We start from the raw sequence: 12,557 nt of genomic DNA on the forward strand, positions 1-12,557 counted from the left end.
GAAGGGTGGGGTGTTAGGGGATGTGACTGTGTGGCAAAGGCCAAACCTCAGGGAGATAGGGTCCTGAAAGTTTGGACTTTATCGAGGGGAGGCTGATGCAGGGGCGTGAAGGGTTTTTTCCCCTTCCCATGAAGAATTTTAAGACAATTAAGGTAATCGGTGTTTTAGATAGAGCTGTCCTGCTGCTATGTGGTCAGAGGATCTGAAAAAGAGATGGGAGGCTGGAAGGACAGTAAGAGGGCTGCCTCATTGGTCCTAGAGGGTGAACAGAGATAAGGGGCTTTGGGGATGAAGGCAGAGGGATATTTCAACATATTTCTGAATTAGAATTTACTTATCCATTTAATAACTGCTTATTGAATCCCAACTATATGCCAGGAACAGAGGATACAGTAATAAAATTTCCTACTCTCAATGAACTTACATTCTATTTGGAAGGGACAAATCGTTAATAAGATGCTGATGAGTTGTGCTACAGAGGAAATTAAAGGAAGGGAGATGGGGAACTTGATGGGGCTATAACATTAAGTAGCGTGTTGCAGGAAGCCTCACTGATGGTGCATTGAAGCTTAGATATGGAGATGAGGGGAAGACACACTTGGCTACTTGGGAGTAAAGCTAACAGGAGATTGCAGACACACCTAAGGCAGAGAGTGGCTGCCTTATTGGGGCGAGCTAGGAGCTACAGTGGATGGGACAGAGTTTGGGAAATAAAGGGCAGCTAGATGAATCAGATAAGGAGGTGTGGAGAGGGTATGTTGATTGCTAGGGCCACTAAAGTCATTTGGGCTCAACTCTGAGATGAGAAACCGCTGGAGAGGTTTTCTGTTTTGTTTTAAATGGGAGTTTTCCTGAGATAACTCACATATACTGCAATTCACCTGCTTCAAGTGTGAATTCAGTAATGTGTAATATGTTCACACGTTGTGCAGCTGTCACAATCTAGAACATTTTCATCACTGCTCTCCCATTCCCACCCTGCCACAAAACCCGGTGCCCATCAGCAGTCATGCCTCTCTCCCCTGGGCCCTAGACAACCACTAATTTACTTTCTGTGTCTGTAACTTTATGTATTCTTATAAATGGAAAAATATGTGCTATTTTGTGATCGATTTTTTTCCTACTTAGCATGTTTTTAAGGTTTATTCATGTAGCAGCATGTAGCCACTTGTAATACTTTATCTCTCTTTTTTTAATTGGCAAACTATTCTATTATATAGATAAAACATATTTTGTTCATCCATTCATCAGTGAAGGCCAATTGGGATGTTTTCACCTTTTGGCTATTATGATAAGGCTACTGTGAACCTTCATGTGCAAGTTTTTGTGTGGCCACATGTTTTTCATTTCCCTTGGGTATATACCTACAAGTGGAATTGCTGGGTTATATGGTAACTCTGTTTAACCTTCTAAAGAACTGCCAAACTTTTCAAAAGCTGATGTATGATTTTACAATTCCAACAGCAGTTGGACCATTCAGGTATGACCTAAATCAAATCCCTTATGATTATACAGTTGGAAGTGAGAAATAGATTTAAGAGACTAGATCTGATAGACAGAGTGCCTGGTGAACATGGACGGAGGTTTGTGACATTGTACAGGAGATAGGGATCAAGACCATCCCCAAGAAAAAGAAATGCAAAAAAGCAAAATGACTGTCTGAGGAGGCCTTAACAAATAGCTGTGAAAAGAAGAGAAGCGAAACGTAAAGGAGAAAAAAGATATACCCATTTGAATGCAGAGTTCCAAAGAATAGCAACGAGAGATAAGAAAGCCTTCCTCAGTGATCAGTGCAAAGAAATAGAGGAAAACAACAGAATAGGAAAGACTAGAGATCTCTTCAAGAAAATTAGAGATACCAAGGGAACATTTCATGCAAAGATGGGCTCTATAAAGGACAGAAATGGTATGGACCTAACAGAAGCAGAAGATATTAAGAAGAAGTGGCAAAAATACACAGAAGAACTGTACAAAAAAGATCTTCACGACCCAGATAATCACGATGCTGTGATCACTCACCTAGAACCAGACATCCTGGAATGTGAAGTCAAGTGGGCCTTAGGAAGCATCACTACGAACAAAGCTAGTGGAGGTGATGGAATTCCACTTGAATTACTTCAAATTCTAAAAGATGATGCTATGAAAGTGCTGCACTCAATATGTCAGCAGATTTGGAAAACTCAGCAGTGGCCACAGGACTGGAAAAGGTCAGTTTTCATTCCAATCCCAAAGAAAGCCAATGCCAAAGAATGCTCAAACTACTGCACAATTGCACTCATCTCACATGCTACTAAAGTAATGCTCAAAATTCTCCAAGCCAGGCTTTAGCAATATGTGAACCGTGAACTTCCAGATGTTCAAGCTGGATTTAGAAAAGGCAGAGGAACCAGAGATCAAATTGCCAACATTCACTGGATCATCAAAAAAGCAAGAAAATTCCAGAAAAACATCTATTTCTGCTTTATTGACTATACCAAAGCCTTTGACTGTGTGGATCACAATAAACTGTGGAAAATTCTGAAAGAGATGGGAATACCAGACCACCTGACCTCCCTCTTGAGAAACCTGTATGCAGGTCAGGAAGCAACAGTTAGAACTGGACATAGAACAACATACTGGTTCCAAGTAGGAAAAGGAGTACGTCAAGGCTGTATATTGTCACCCTGCTTATTTAACTTACATGCAGTGTACATCATGAGAAATGCTGGGATAGAAGAAGCACAAACTGGAATCAAGATTGCTGGGAGAAATATCAATAACCTCATTTCAGTGGCTGAAATGAACCTCAGATAAATGACACCATCCTTATGGCAGAAACTGAAGAAGAACTAAAGAGCCTCGATGAAAGTGAAAGAGGAGAGTGAAAAAGTTGGCTTAAAGCTCAACATTCAGAAAACGAAGATCATGGCATCTGGTCCCATCACTTCATGACAAATAGATGGGGAAACAGTAGGAACAGTGACTGATTTTATTTTTGGGGGCTCCAAAATCACAGCAGATGGTGACTGCAGCTATGAAATTAAAATATACTTACTCCTTAGAAGGAAAGTTATGACCAACCTAGACAGCATATTAAAAAGCAAAGACATTGCTTTGCCAACAAAGATCCGTCTAGCCAAGGCTATGGTTTTTCCAATAATCATATGGATGTAAGAGTTGGACTATAAAGAAAGCTGAGTGCCGAAGAATTGATGCTTTGGAACTGTGGTGTTGGAGAAGACTCCTGAGACTCCCTTGGACTTGCAAGGAGATCCAACCAGTCCATCCTAAAGGAAATCAGTACTGGGTGTTCATTGGAAGGACTGATGTTGAAGCTGAAACTCCAATATTTTGGCCACCCGATGCGAAGAGCTGACTCATTTGAAAAGACCCTGATGCTGGCAAAGATTGAAGGCAGGAGAAAGGGACAACAGAAGATGAGATGGTTAGATGGCATCTCGACTCAATGGACATGAGTTTGGGTAAACTCCAGGAGTTGGTGATGGACAGGGAGGCCTGGCGTGCTGCGGTTCATGGGGTTGCAAAGAGTTGGACACGACTGAGCGGCTGAAATGAACTGAACTGAACTTTCTTCACACCCATACCAATATTTGTTATAGCTATCCTCCTGGGTTTGAAGTAATATCTCCAACATTTTGCTGATGGCTAATAATATTGAGCATCTTCTAATGTGTTAATTGGTCATTAATGTATCTTCTTTGGAGAAATGTCTATTCAGATTCTTTGCTCAATTTTGAATTGATTGTCTTTTTATTACTGAGTTGTAAAATTCAGTGAAAAAACTTGGGAAGGATGAATAATAAAAGCTATCATTTGGAGTCAGCTTGGCAAAAAAGGGGAAATAAATATTATCCCTATTTTACAGACGAGATAATGTCCAATAATGACAATCAGTGGCAGAGCTAGGATTCAAGCTGTTTGGCTTCAGAAGCCTAGATCTTAGTCTTAACCAAGAATGGACAGTGGTTCCCTCAACTCTTCTAGCTTAATGCCTTGCCCCCGATTCTAAATTACTATGCTGCTGCTGCTAAGTCGTTTCAGCCGTGTCCGACTCTGTGCGACCCCACAGACGGCAGCCCACCGGGCTTCCCCGTCCCTGGGATTCTCTAGCCAAGAACATTGGAGAGGGTTGCCATTTCCTTTTCCAATGCATGAAAGTGAAAAGTGAAAGTGAAGTCGCTCAGTCGTGTCCAACTCTAGCGACCCCATGGACTGTAGCCCACCAGGCTCCTCCATCCAAGGGATTTTCCAGGCAAGAATACGAAATTACTCATCTCCCATTAAACTCCTCAGGCTAGCCCTGCGTTTCTTGCCGAACTTCCTCGGAGGCGCCAGCAGATGGCGACGAAGACCCCTGCGGGTCGCTCTATCCGTCGCACGCACCTCTGTGGTGTCGGGCGGCAGGCGCCGTCGCTGCACTTCCGGGCGCCATTCAAGGTGAGGCAGGGGCTCCCTAAACCCCCTTACTCTTGCTTTTCCCAGAAATTAGGGACCTTCCTACCCCACTCACAGAGCTGGCAGTCTGGCGGGCCCAGTACCCTGTCAAGGTTTCCAGCCGGAGGCCGGACAGCCATCGGAGGAGGCAAAGCCATCTGGACGTCTGGGTCCCAGCGAGGCCCAACCGCCTTAAGACCTCGCGCCTCTGCCCTGCTGAGCCGGGGAGGTCGCGCTTCTCGTCTGGTTATCCTGGGTGTCCGGAAGCGGAGTACGATTCCTAAGTCCCCGCCAGGCGGCGCCGTCAGCCTGGCCTGGATTCCCCTGTGGCTGTGAGCCTTGGCCACCCCAGGGGCGTTGAAATAGGCGAGCAGAGAGGAGAAGCGGGCTGTCGGAAAGCAGTCTACCACTTGGAATAACTTTTCCCCTGGATTGTGTTTTCCATCATTAGGATCTCCTGAAGTACATATACAAATTCTTATGCTCCACCCTCAAAAATCCTGATTCCGGGGATCTCGGGTGACGTTTTTTTATTTTACTTTTGGCTGCCCTGAGTCTTCCTTGCTTTGCGTGGGCTTTCTCTCCTTGGAGTGAGTGGGGGCTGCTCTTCCTTGCAGTGCCTGGTCTCATTGTGGTGGCTTCCCTTGTTAGGGAGCACTGGGCTCTAGAGTTCAGGCTCAGGAGTTGTGCACGGTATGTGGAATCTCCCCCGACCAGGGATCCTGCCCATTTCCCCTGTGTTGACACGTGGATTCTTAACCACTGGACCATCAAGGAAGTCTGAAAGTCAGCATTTTTAAAACACCCACTCCAGGTTGATGCCGGTAGTCTGCACACCTCACTTTCAGAAACTCTCATATAACTGATGGAGAGGAATACTACATTGGGTTGGTTATGGGACTGTTTATCTTCTGGAGAGCTTCCAAGAGGAAGTGATTCTAACAGGGCTTTGTACTGAGAGACTAGAATATCTACTGGTTCTTTGCCTCACAGTTATGAATTCCCTCTCCTGCCACTACCAGGATGCAGAAGATCTCAGTGCTGCTTTTCCTGGCCTGGGTGAGCTTCCTCTTCTACGCCGGCATTGCTCTCTTCACCAGTGGCTTCCTGCTCACCCGTTGGGAGCTCACCAACCATAGCAGCTGTCAAGAGCCCCCAGGCCCTGGAGCCCTGCCATGGGGGGGCCGAGGGGAACCGGGGGCCTGCTGGATGGCTTCCCGATTCTCTCGGCTCGTTTTGGTGGTGATAGATGCTCTGCGATTTGACTTTGCCCAGCCCCAACGCTCACCTGTTTCTGGGGAGCCTCCTGTCTCCCTGCCTTTCCTGGGTAAAATGGGCTTCTTGCAGAGGCTCCTGGAAAGTCAGCCTCACCATGCCAGGCTCTACCAAGCCAAAGCTGATCCCCCGACCACCACCATGCAGCGCCTCAAGGCCTTAACCACCGGTTCACTGCCTACCTTTGTTGATGCTGGCAGTAATTTTGCCAGCAGCGCCATAGTGGAAGATAATCTCATTAAGCAGCTTTCCAGTACAGGTTAGTCCTCTTTGGTGGCCAGGAGTAAAACTTGGCAAATTTCTTTGCAAGTCAGAGAATCAGAACTTTGGGTGCCCAGCTGCATGCTTGACTAGCTAGTACAGGAAGGAGAAAGAGACCACAGCCCTGCTTGCAGGGAGCACAGGTGCAGGCTGTGTCACGGAGTTTCTAATCTGCACGGGGTATTGATTTTACTTTTGGGCAGCTCTTGGTCAAGGGGCATGGGAGAGATGAAGAGTTGTGGGTCTGGTACCCTCACAAAGTGTGGAGGAGAAAGAGAATCCAGGCCCTGTCCACTCATTGACTGGGAAAAAGCAAGATGCACCCAGGAAAAACAGAACAGCCAAGATAGAGCCCAGGGTCTGAGGACTAGCAGAGCCTTTTATAGGAACAAGTAGTAAGAGATCTGGGTGGAGTATTATTAGGGAAAGCTTCCTGGTAGAAAATGGTAGGCCTCGAAGGATAAAGAGTTGTTGAATGAACTGCTGTGCCTTAGAGTGCACGGTTGGGAATTCTGATAGATCTTTAAAAGGCCTCTCCTCTTCCTCCTCCCCTGACTCCTATGTCCCTGCAGGAAAACGTGTGGTCTTCATGGGAGATGAAACCTGGAATGATCTTTTCCCTGGAGTTTTCTCCCAAGCTTTATTCTTCCCATCCTTCGATGTCAGAGACCTGGAGACAGTGGACGATGGCATCATGAAACACCTCTACCCAACCAGTGAGCACGGGGTCTGAGGCAGGCCTGACCAAGACTGGGCGGTGGGGAGGGCTGTGTCAGTTACAAATTCTGAACCTACCATGGATGCAGTGGCCTGGGCCTGTGTCCTTGGACATAGGAACATGAGAGCCTGGCTGGGGTTGAAGAGTGAGCCTTAATCCCATGTGCTTAGGTTCTCTCCTTCACAGTGGACAGCGACAAATGGGATGTGCTGATTACTCACTTCCTGGGTGTGGATCACTGTGGCCACAAGCATGACCCTTACCATCCTGAAATGGCTAGAAAACTTACCCAAATGGATAAAATGATACAGTGAGTGTGGGGTTTTGGCTGGGGGAGTGGGTTTGTGTCTGAGATGATATGTGGTCCCAAAAGAAAAAAATCCTTATTTGGGGTCCCTTTCTTGGTTGAATTCTGTCTTTAGGCCTTTCTCTGACACTAGGGGTCTCATCCATTTTGAGTAACTCAGGGTGTGGTTTTGGGCAGTAGGGTTGGTACTAAAGAGGTGACTTTTTGCCAGATGTCTAGGCCCCACTAATGGAAGTTATGGCCGGGGGTAAATGGGCCCCTGAAAAAAATATTTCTCTCTCCCTACCTCCCGGCACATGTCTTGATTCCCCCAGGGGACTCGTAAAGCGTCTGAAGAACGACACACTGCTGGTGGTGACTGGCGACCATGGGATGACCATCAGTGGGAACCATGGAGGAGACAGTGAGCTGGAAACCTCAGCTGCGCTTTTTCTATATAGTCCCAGAGCTCTCTTCCCCAGTGCTCCTGCAGAGGTAAGTCCTGAGATACGCTTTGTGTGGTTTCCTACTATTCAACTTACATCATGATCATAGCATTCTTGTGGATCCCTCCGTTTTAATCCCCCAAATTCATGACCTTGGGCATCCTCCACTCTTGTTTCCTGCCTAAGTCCCCTTTGTCTTCCACTCCAAACACTGCTCTTACCTCTTTTTTCTTTTTTGGCTGCTCTACATGGCATGAGGGATCTTAGTGTACTGACCAAGGATCGAACCTTTTCTCCTTGCAGTAGAATCACAGAGTCTTAACCACTGGACCAGGAAGTCCCCAGACCTCACCTCTTTGGTGAAGCCATTGACCCCCGTCCCTGTTCTCTAGGAGCCAGAGATAATTCCTCAAATCAGCCTTGTGCCTACGCTGGCTCTGCTGCTGGGCCTGCCCATCCCATTTGGAAACATCGGGGAGGTGATAGCTGAGGTGTTCTCAGAGATTGAAGACTCCCAGCCTCGCTCCTCTGCTCTGGCCCAAGCCTCAGCTCTGCATCTCAATGCCCAGCAGGTAAGTAATGGGCTGGGCTTCCAGGTGACAGAGTTAGGTTGGGCATGGGAGAAGCATAATGACCCACTTGATTATCCCTTGTTCAGTCTTAATCACACATTCCATAGCCATGTCCTCCCTCTCCCTCTGTCCTAGAAAGATTTTGGGATCTTGATTTCCAGGTACCCTCTTTGGTAGTACCTATCTTTGCCCGTGTCCCAATTTATGTCTCTGAGCTTCTCCCCTTAACCTCTGATCTTTTTTGCCAGGTGTCCCGGTTTCTTCACACCTACTCAGCCACTGCTCAGGACCTTCAAGTTCACGAGCTGCATCGATTGCAGAAGCTCTTCTCCAAGGCTTCTGCTGACTACCAGCGACTTCTGCAGAGCCCCCAGGGGGCTGAGGCCGCATTCCAGACTGTGATTCCTGAGCTGCAGCAGTTCCTGCGGGGAGTTCGGGCCATGTGCATCGAGTCTTGGGCTCGTTTTTCTCTGCTCCGCATGGCAGGGGGTGCTGCTCTTCTGGCTGCTACCTGCTTTCTTTGCCTGCTGGTATCCCAGTGGGCATCATCCCCAGCCTTCCGTTTCAGCCCTCTCCTAAAACCCATGGCCTCGGGTCTGAGTGGGGCCGTGGTGTGTGCTGGACTCCTGGGATCTACTGGGCTGAAGCTGGATTCCGTGGTTCTAGGGGTCATGGCTGCAGTGGGCTCACTCCTCCCTTTTCTGTGGAAAGCTTGGGCGAGCTGGGGATCAAAAAGTCCCCTGGCATCTCTCCTTCCCATGCCCGGGCCAGTCCTGTTACTCCTGCTCATTCGCTTTGCTGGTTTCTTCTCCGATAGCTATGTTATAACCGAGGCCAGGGTTGCCCCCTTCCTTTTGATCTCACTCACCTTGCTCCTGGTTGCTCGACTTCACTGGGAGGGCAAGCTGCTGCCACCTAAGCTACTCTCAATACCTCGCCTTGGCTTTTTGACTCCAACAGGCCCCCCGCAATACAGTGCCATGCATGCCATGGGACTTGGAGTTGGGTTGCTTTTATGTGTAAGGCTAGCTGGACTTTTTTATCGCTGCCATGAAGAGACACCTGTTTGCAGCTCCTCTCCTTTGCTGAGTCCCTTGCGATCCACAGTGGATGGTCGAGCCAAGAATTTGTGGTATGGAGCTTGTGTCGGGGCTCTGGTGGCCCTGTTAGCCTCTGTGCGGCTATGGCTTCGCTGCTATGGTAATCTCAAGAGCCCTGAGCCCCCTGTGCTCTTTGTGCGCTGGGGGCTGCCCCTAATGGGACTAGGCACTGCTGCCTACTGGGCATTGGCATCAGGGGCAGATGAAGCACCCCCACGTCTCCGGGCCCTGGTCTCTGGGGCGTTAGTTATGTTGCCTCGGGCTGTGGCAGGGTTGGCCGCTTCAGGGCTCATGCTGCTGCTCTGGAGGCCTGTGACAGTGCTGGTGAAGGCCACAACAGGTGCTCCAAGGACCAGGACTGTCCTCACTCCCTTCTCAGGTCCCCCCACTTCTCAGGCTGACCTGGATTATGTGGTTCCTCAAATCTACCGACACATACAAGAGGAGTTCCGGGGCCGGCTAGAGAGGACCAAATCTCAGGGTCTGCTGACGGTGGCTGCCTGTCAGTTGGGGAGTGTCTACTCAGCTGCTGTGGTCACGGCCCTCACCCTCTTGGCCTTCCCACTTCTGCTATTGCATGCAGAGCGCATTAGCCTTGTGTTCCTGCTTCTGTTTCTGCAGAGCTTCCTTCTCCTGCATCTGCTTGCTGCCGGGATACCCATCACCACCCCTGGTAAATACATGTCTCAGCCCTGATTCATCCACGGACAGTAGGGATGTAAGTTCGGCCCCTCTTATCTTTAGGGAGGTGTTGCTCCTCAGGATCTTCACCTTGATACAGGGTCTCACACCCCCCAGTCAAGAGGGTCTTCCTGATGTCCTCTCTCTCATCGGCTGTGGCCAAGCTAACTGACCCCTTACATTGACTTTCAGGGCCAGCAGAATTCATGGAGGAGATAGATACACAGTATTCTAAGACTCAGTTTTTATGGAAATGCTGCATCCTCATGAGTGCATTTCCTGATTTTCCAGTGATAAGAGATAGTGAACTGTGTGTATGAGAGAAAGAAGTTGACCACACATTAGAGCAGTGGGGCTTTGTGCTAGGGAGGGAATTAGAATAACAGAGTGTTGATTATTAGAAGGTTGGGGTGTTGGGGATGTGTGTGTGTAGGAGACTTAGCACTGAGGTGGTAGTTGTGTGTGATCTCGGGGCAGTGGGCTGTGGGGTAGGGAGTGGGACATGACTGTAAAGAGGCATATCTGTTCCCCCAGGTCCTTTTATTGTGCCGTGGCATGCAGTCTTTGCTTGGGCCCTCATGGCCACACAGACCTTCTATACCACTGGCCACCAGTCTGTCTTTTCAGCTATCCAGTGGCATGCAGCCTTCGTGGGAGTCTCAGAGAGTCGTGACTTTACCTGGCTCTCTGCTTTCCTGGTGGGAGCCAACACCTTTGCCTCCCATATTCTCTTTGCAGGTACCTCCTCATTCCTCCCTTGCTTCCACTGTGGCTTTGTGAAAGGAAAGGAAGCCACTGCATTTGAGTAGGGAAAGGTCATTTTGTTAGATCTTTGGCACCCCTTGGCCTGTGGTGATTGGAGGCTGAGCCAGCTAGAGTACTTGGGGGACAGGGTGACCTGGTCCATGGGTCTTCCCTTGATTCTAGCCTTGCCTTTTTCTGAGGCAGTAGGTTGCCCGTTGCTCCTCCTCTGGCCCTTTCTGTGTGAGAATCAAGGATCCCGGAAGAGGCAGCAGCCCCCAGGAAATGAAGCTGAGGCCAGAGTCAGGCCTGAGGAGGAGCAGGAGCCACGGATGGAGATGCGGCTCCGGGATGCACCCCACCACTTCAGTGCAGCACTGCTGCAGCTGGGCCTCAAGTACCTCTTTGTCCTTGGTATTCAGGTGGGTGCAAGGGACAGATCATAGAGTTAGTGATCTTTTCACATGCATGGACATCACCTTCTTTCACACTTTGCCAAAACCCTAGGAGAGAGCCTTGATTGAGGCTTAGGTAAGTGAAGTGATTGCCCAAAGGCCAGTGACCTCAAATGGCAATGCTGAGACTCTAACCTGGGTCTCCATCCTAGTCTTGGATTGTTTCCTCTCTACAGGCTAGATCTGGACTTGATGGTTGCGTTTGGGGATTACTCCATTGGACAGACTGGAAAAGCTTAGGTGATGATCAGGATTCTTTCCCAAGCTGTGATAATTAATCTTCCTTTCCTTCAGAGGCAGAGTGTATGACTCTGACATTCCCTCCACCCTGAGAAGCCGAGCCTGAGTGTTAAGAGACACAGATGAATAGTGCTTGTCCGCGGTCACACTGCAAGTCATAGTAGGGCCAAGAAAAGAATTATGTTTCCTAACTCTTAGCCCAGGTTTCTTTCCACTGACAGGTACTGCTTTCCTTCCCCTTCCATTCTTCACAGGGGTCTACAGCAACTCTTTACTTAACCCACTTCCTCCTCCACTTCCCAATAATTTGACCCCTCCTCTCTTCCTTCAGATTCTGGCCTGTGTCTTGGCAGCCTCCATCCTCCGCAGGCATCTCTTGGTCTGGAAGGTGTTTGCCCCCAAGTAAGTGGATTTGCTTGAGAAATGTTGCTGTGGGGAGGGTGAACCTTGGATTAAACAGTGAACATCGAGAATGGACAGGTTTTGCCTCAGTGGGGAAAAGACTCTAGATCTACTGTTTGTGTCCTTTGAGATTCTCTACCTTTCTTTGCAGGTTCATTTTTGAGGCCATGGGCTTCATTGTGAGCAGCGTGGGACTTTGTCTAGGCATAGCTTTGGTGATGCGAGTAGATGGTGCTGTGAGCTCCTGGTTCAGGCAGTTAGTTCTGACCCAGCAGAAAGCTGGAGAACAATCTAGCCTGGTCTATACGGGTGCTGGATCATCTGCAAGAAAGGCTCAGCCACACCTCTTACCACCATGCAGCCAGGACCGACTGGCATCTGGGACTTCATTATTTTATAATTCAAGATCATAGTAGAGCCTAATTCCTAACTCCTGCATTGGATACATCTGAGCAACTGAGGGGCTGTCTCCAAAGTGGAATAAAATAATAATGTAAATATATGTGTCTGAGGTGTGGGGAAGCCCTGACTGTCCTGTAAGGGATATGAGGAAGTTCTGTCTCCCTTATCCAGGCACAGATAGGATCAGCTGTCTTACGCAGACCTGGCTGCATCTAAGACCCTTTGAGAAGTGGTTAGAGTTGTCTGAATTCACTTCTCCCCACTCTTTGCAAATCACTACTGTTATTCCACCTGCCATTTCGCTTTGCCATGGGATGTATTTTACTAAATTCTTTTGCTTTGGCTAATAACAGAGCCGCATTGTGGGGCACCGACTTTCACTGTCTAAAGCCCCAGTAGTGCTGTGTCTCCTCGATGTGTACTCTCACTTCAGAACACTCTGCCCTTCTCTCCTGTGGAGGCCTCCCTGGATCAGACCTACTTGCCCATCTAATGCACCTTGTCCCATTGATTATTCCTGACTTGGGGCCAAAACCATATGAAT

The 12,557-nt window shown here is 48.5% G+C and overlaps 1 protein-coding gene across 2 annotated transcripts; it reads left to right on the forward strand.

Annotated features, from left to right (window-relative positions):
* The first annotated feature begins 4,381 nt into the window (after positions 1-4,381).
* Positions 4,382-12,109, forward strand: PIGO (phosphatidylinositol glycan anchor biosynthesis class O). Of its 2 annotated transcripts, none has more exons than XM_069576264.1 (11): positions 4,382-4,437; positions 5,428-5,968; positions 6,543-6,686; positions 6,875-6,998; positions 7,310-7,469; positions 7,813-7,992; positions 8,241-9,765; positions 10,308-10,511; positions 10,722-10,936; positions 11,541-11,611; positions 11,763-12,109. In XM_069576264.1, the coding sequence occupies exons 2-11, from the start codon at positions 5,458-5,460 to the stop codon at positions 12,022-12,024; spliced, it is 3,396 nt and encodes a 1,131-aa protein (XP_069432365.1). In that variant the 5' UTR covers positions 4,382-4,437; positions 5,428-5,457; the 3' UTR covers positions 12,025-12,109. The 2 variants fall into 2 exon arrangements, with proteins under 2 accessions (XP_069432365.1, XP_069432366.1); XM_069576265.1 differs by having other exon boundaries at positions 4,385-4,437; positions 5,457-5,968.
* Positions 12,110-12,557: the final 448 nt, after the last annotated feature.

This window comes from Ovis canadensis, chromosome 2 (genome assembly GCF_042477335.2).
Source record: "Ovis canadensis isolate MfBH-ARS-UI-01 breed Bighorn chromosome 2, ARS-UI_OviCan_v2, whole genome shotgun sequence".
NCBI classification, from domain to species: domain Eukaryota; kingdom Metazoa; phylum Chordata; class Mammalia; order Artiodactyla; family Bovidae; genus Ovis; species Ovis canadensis.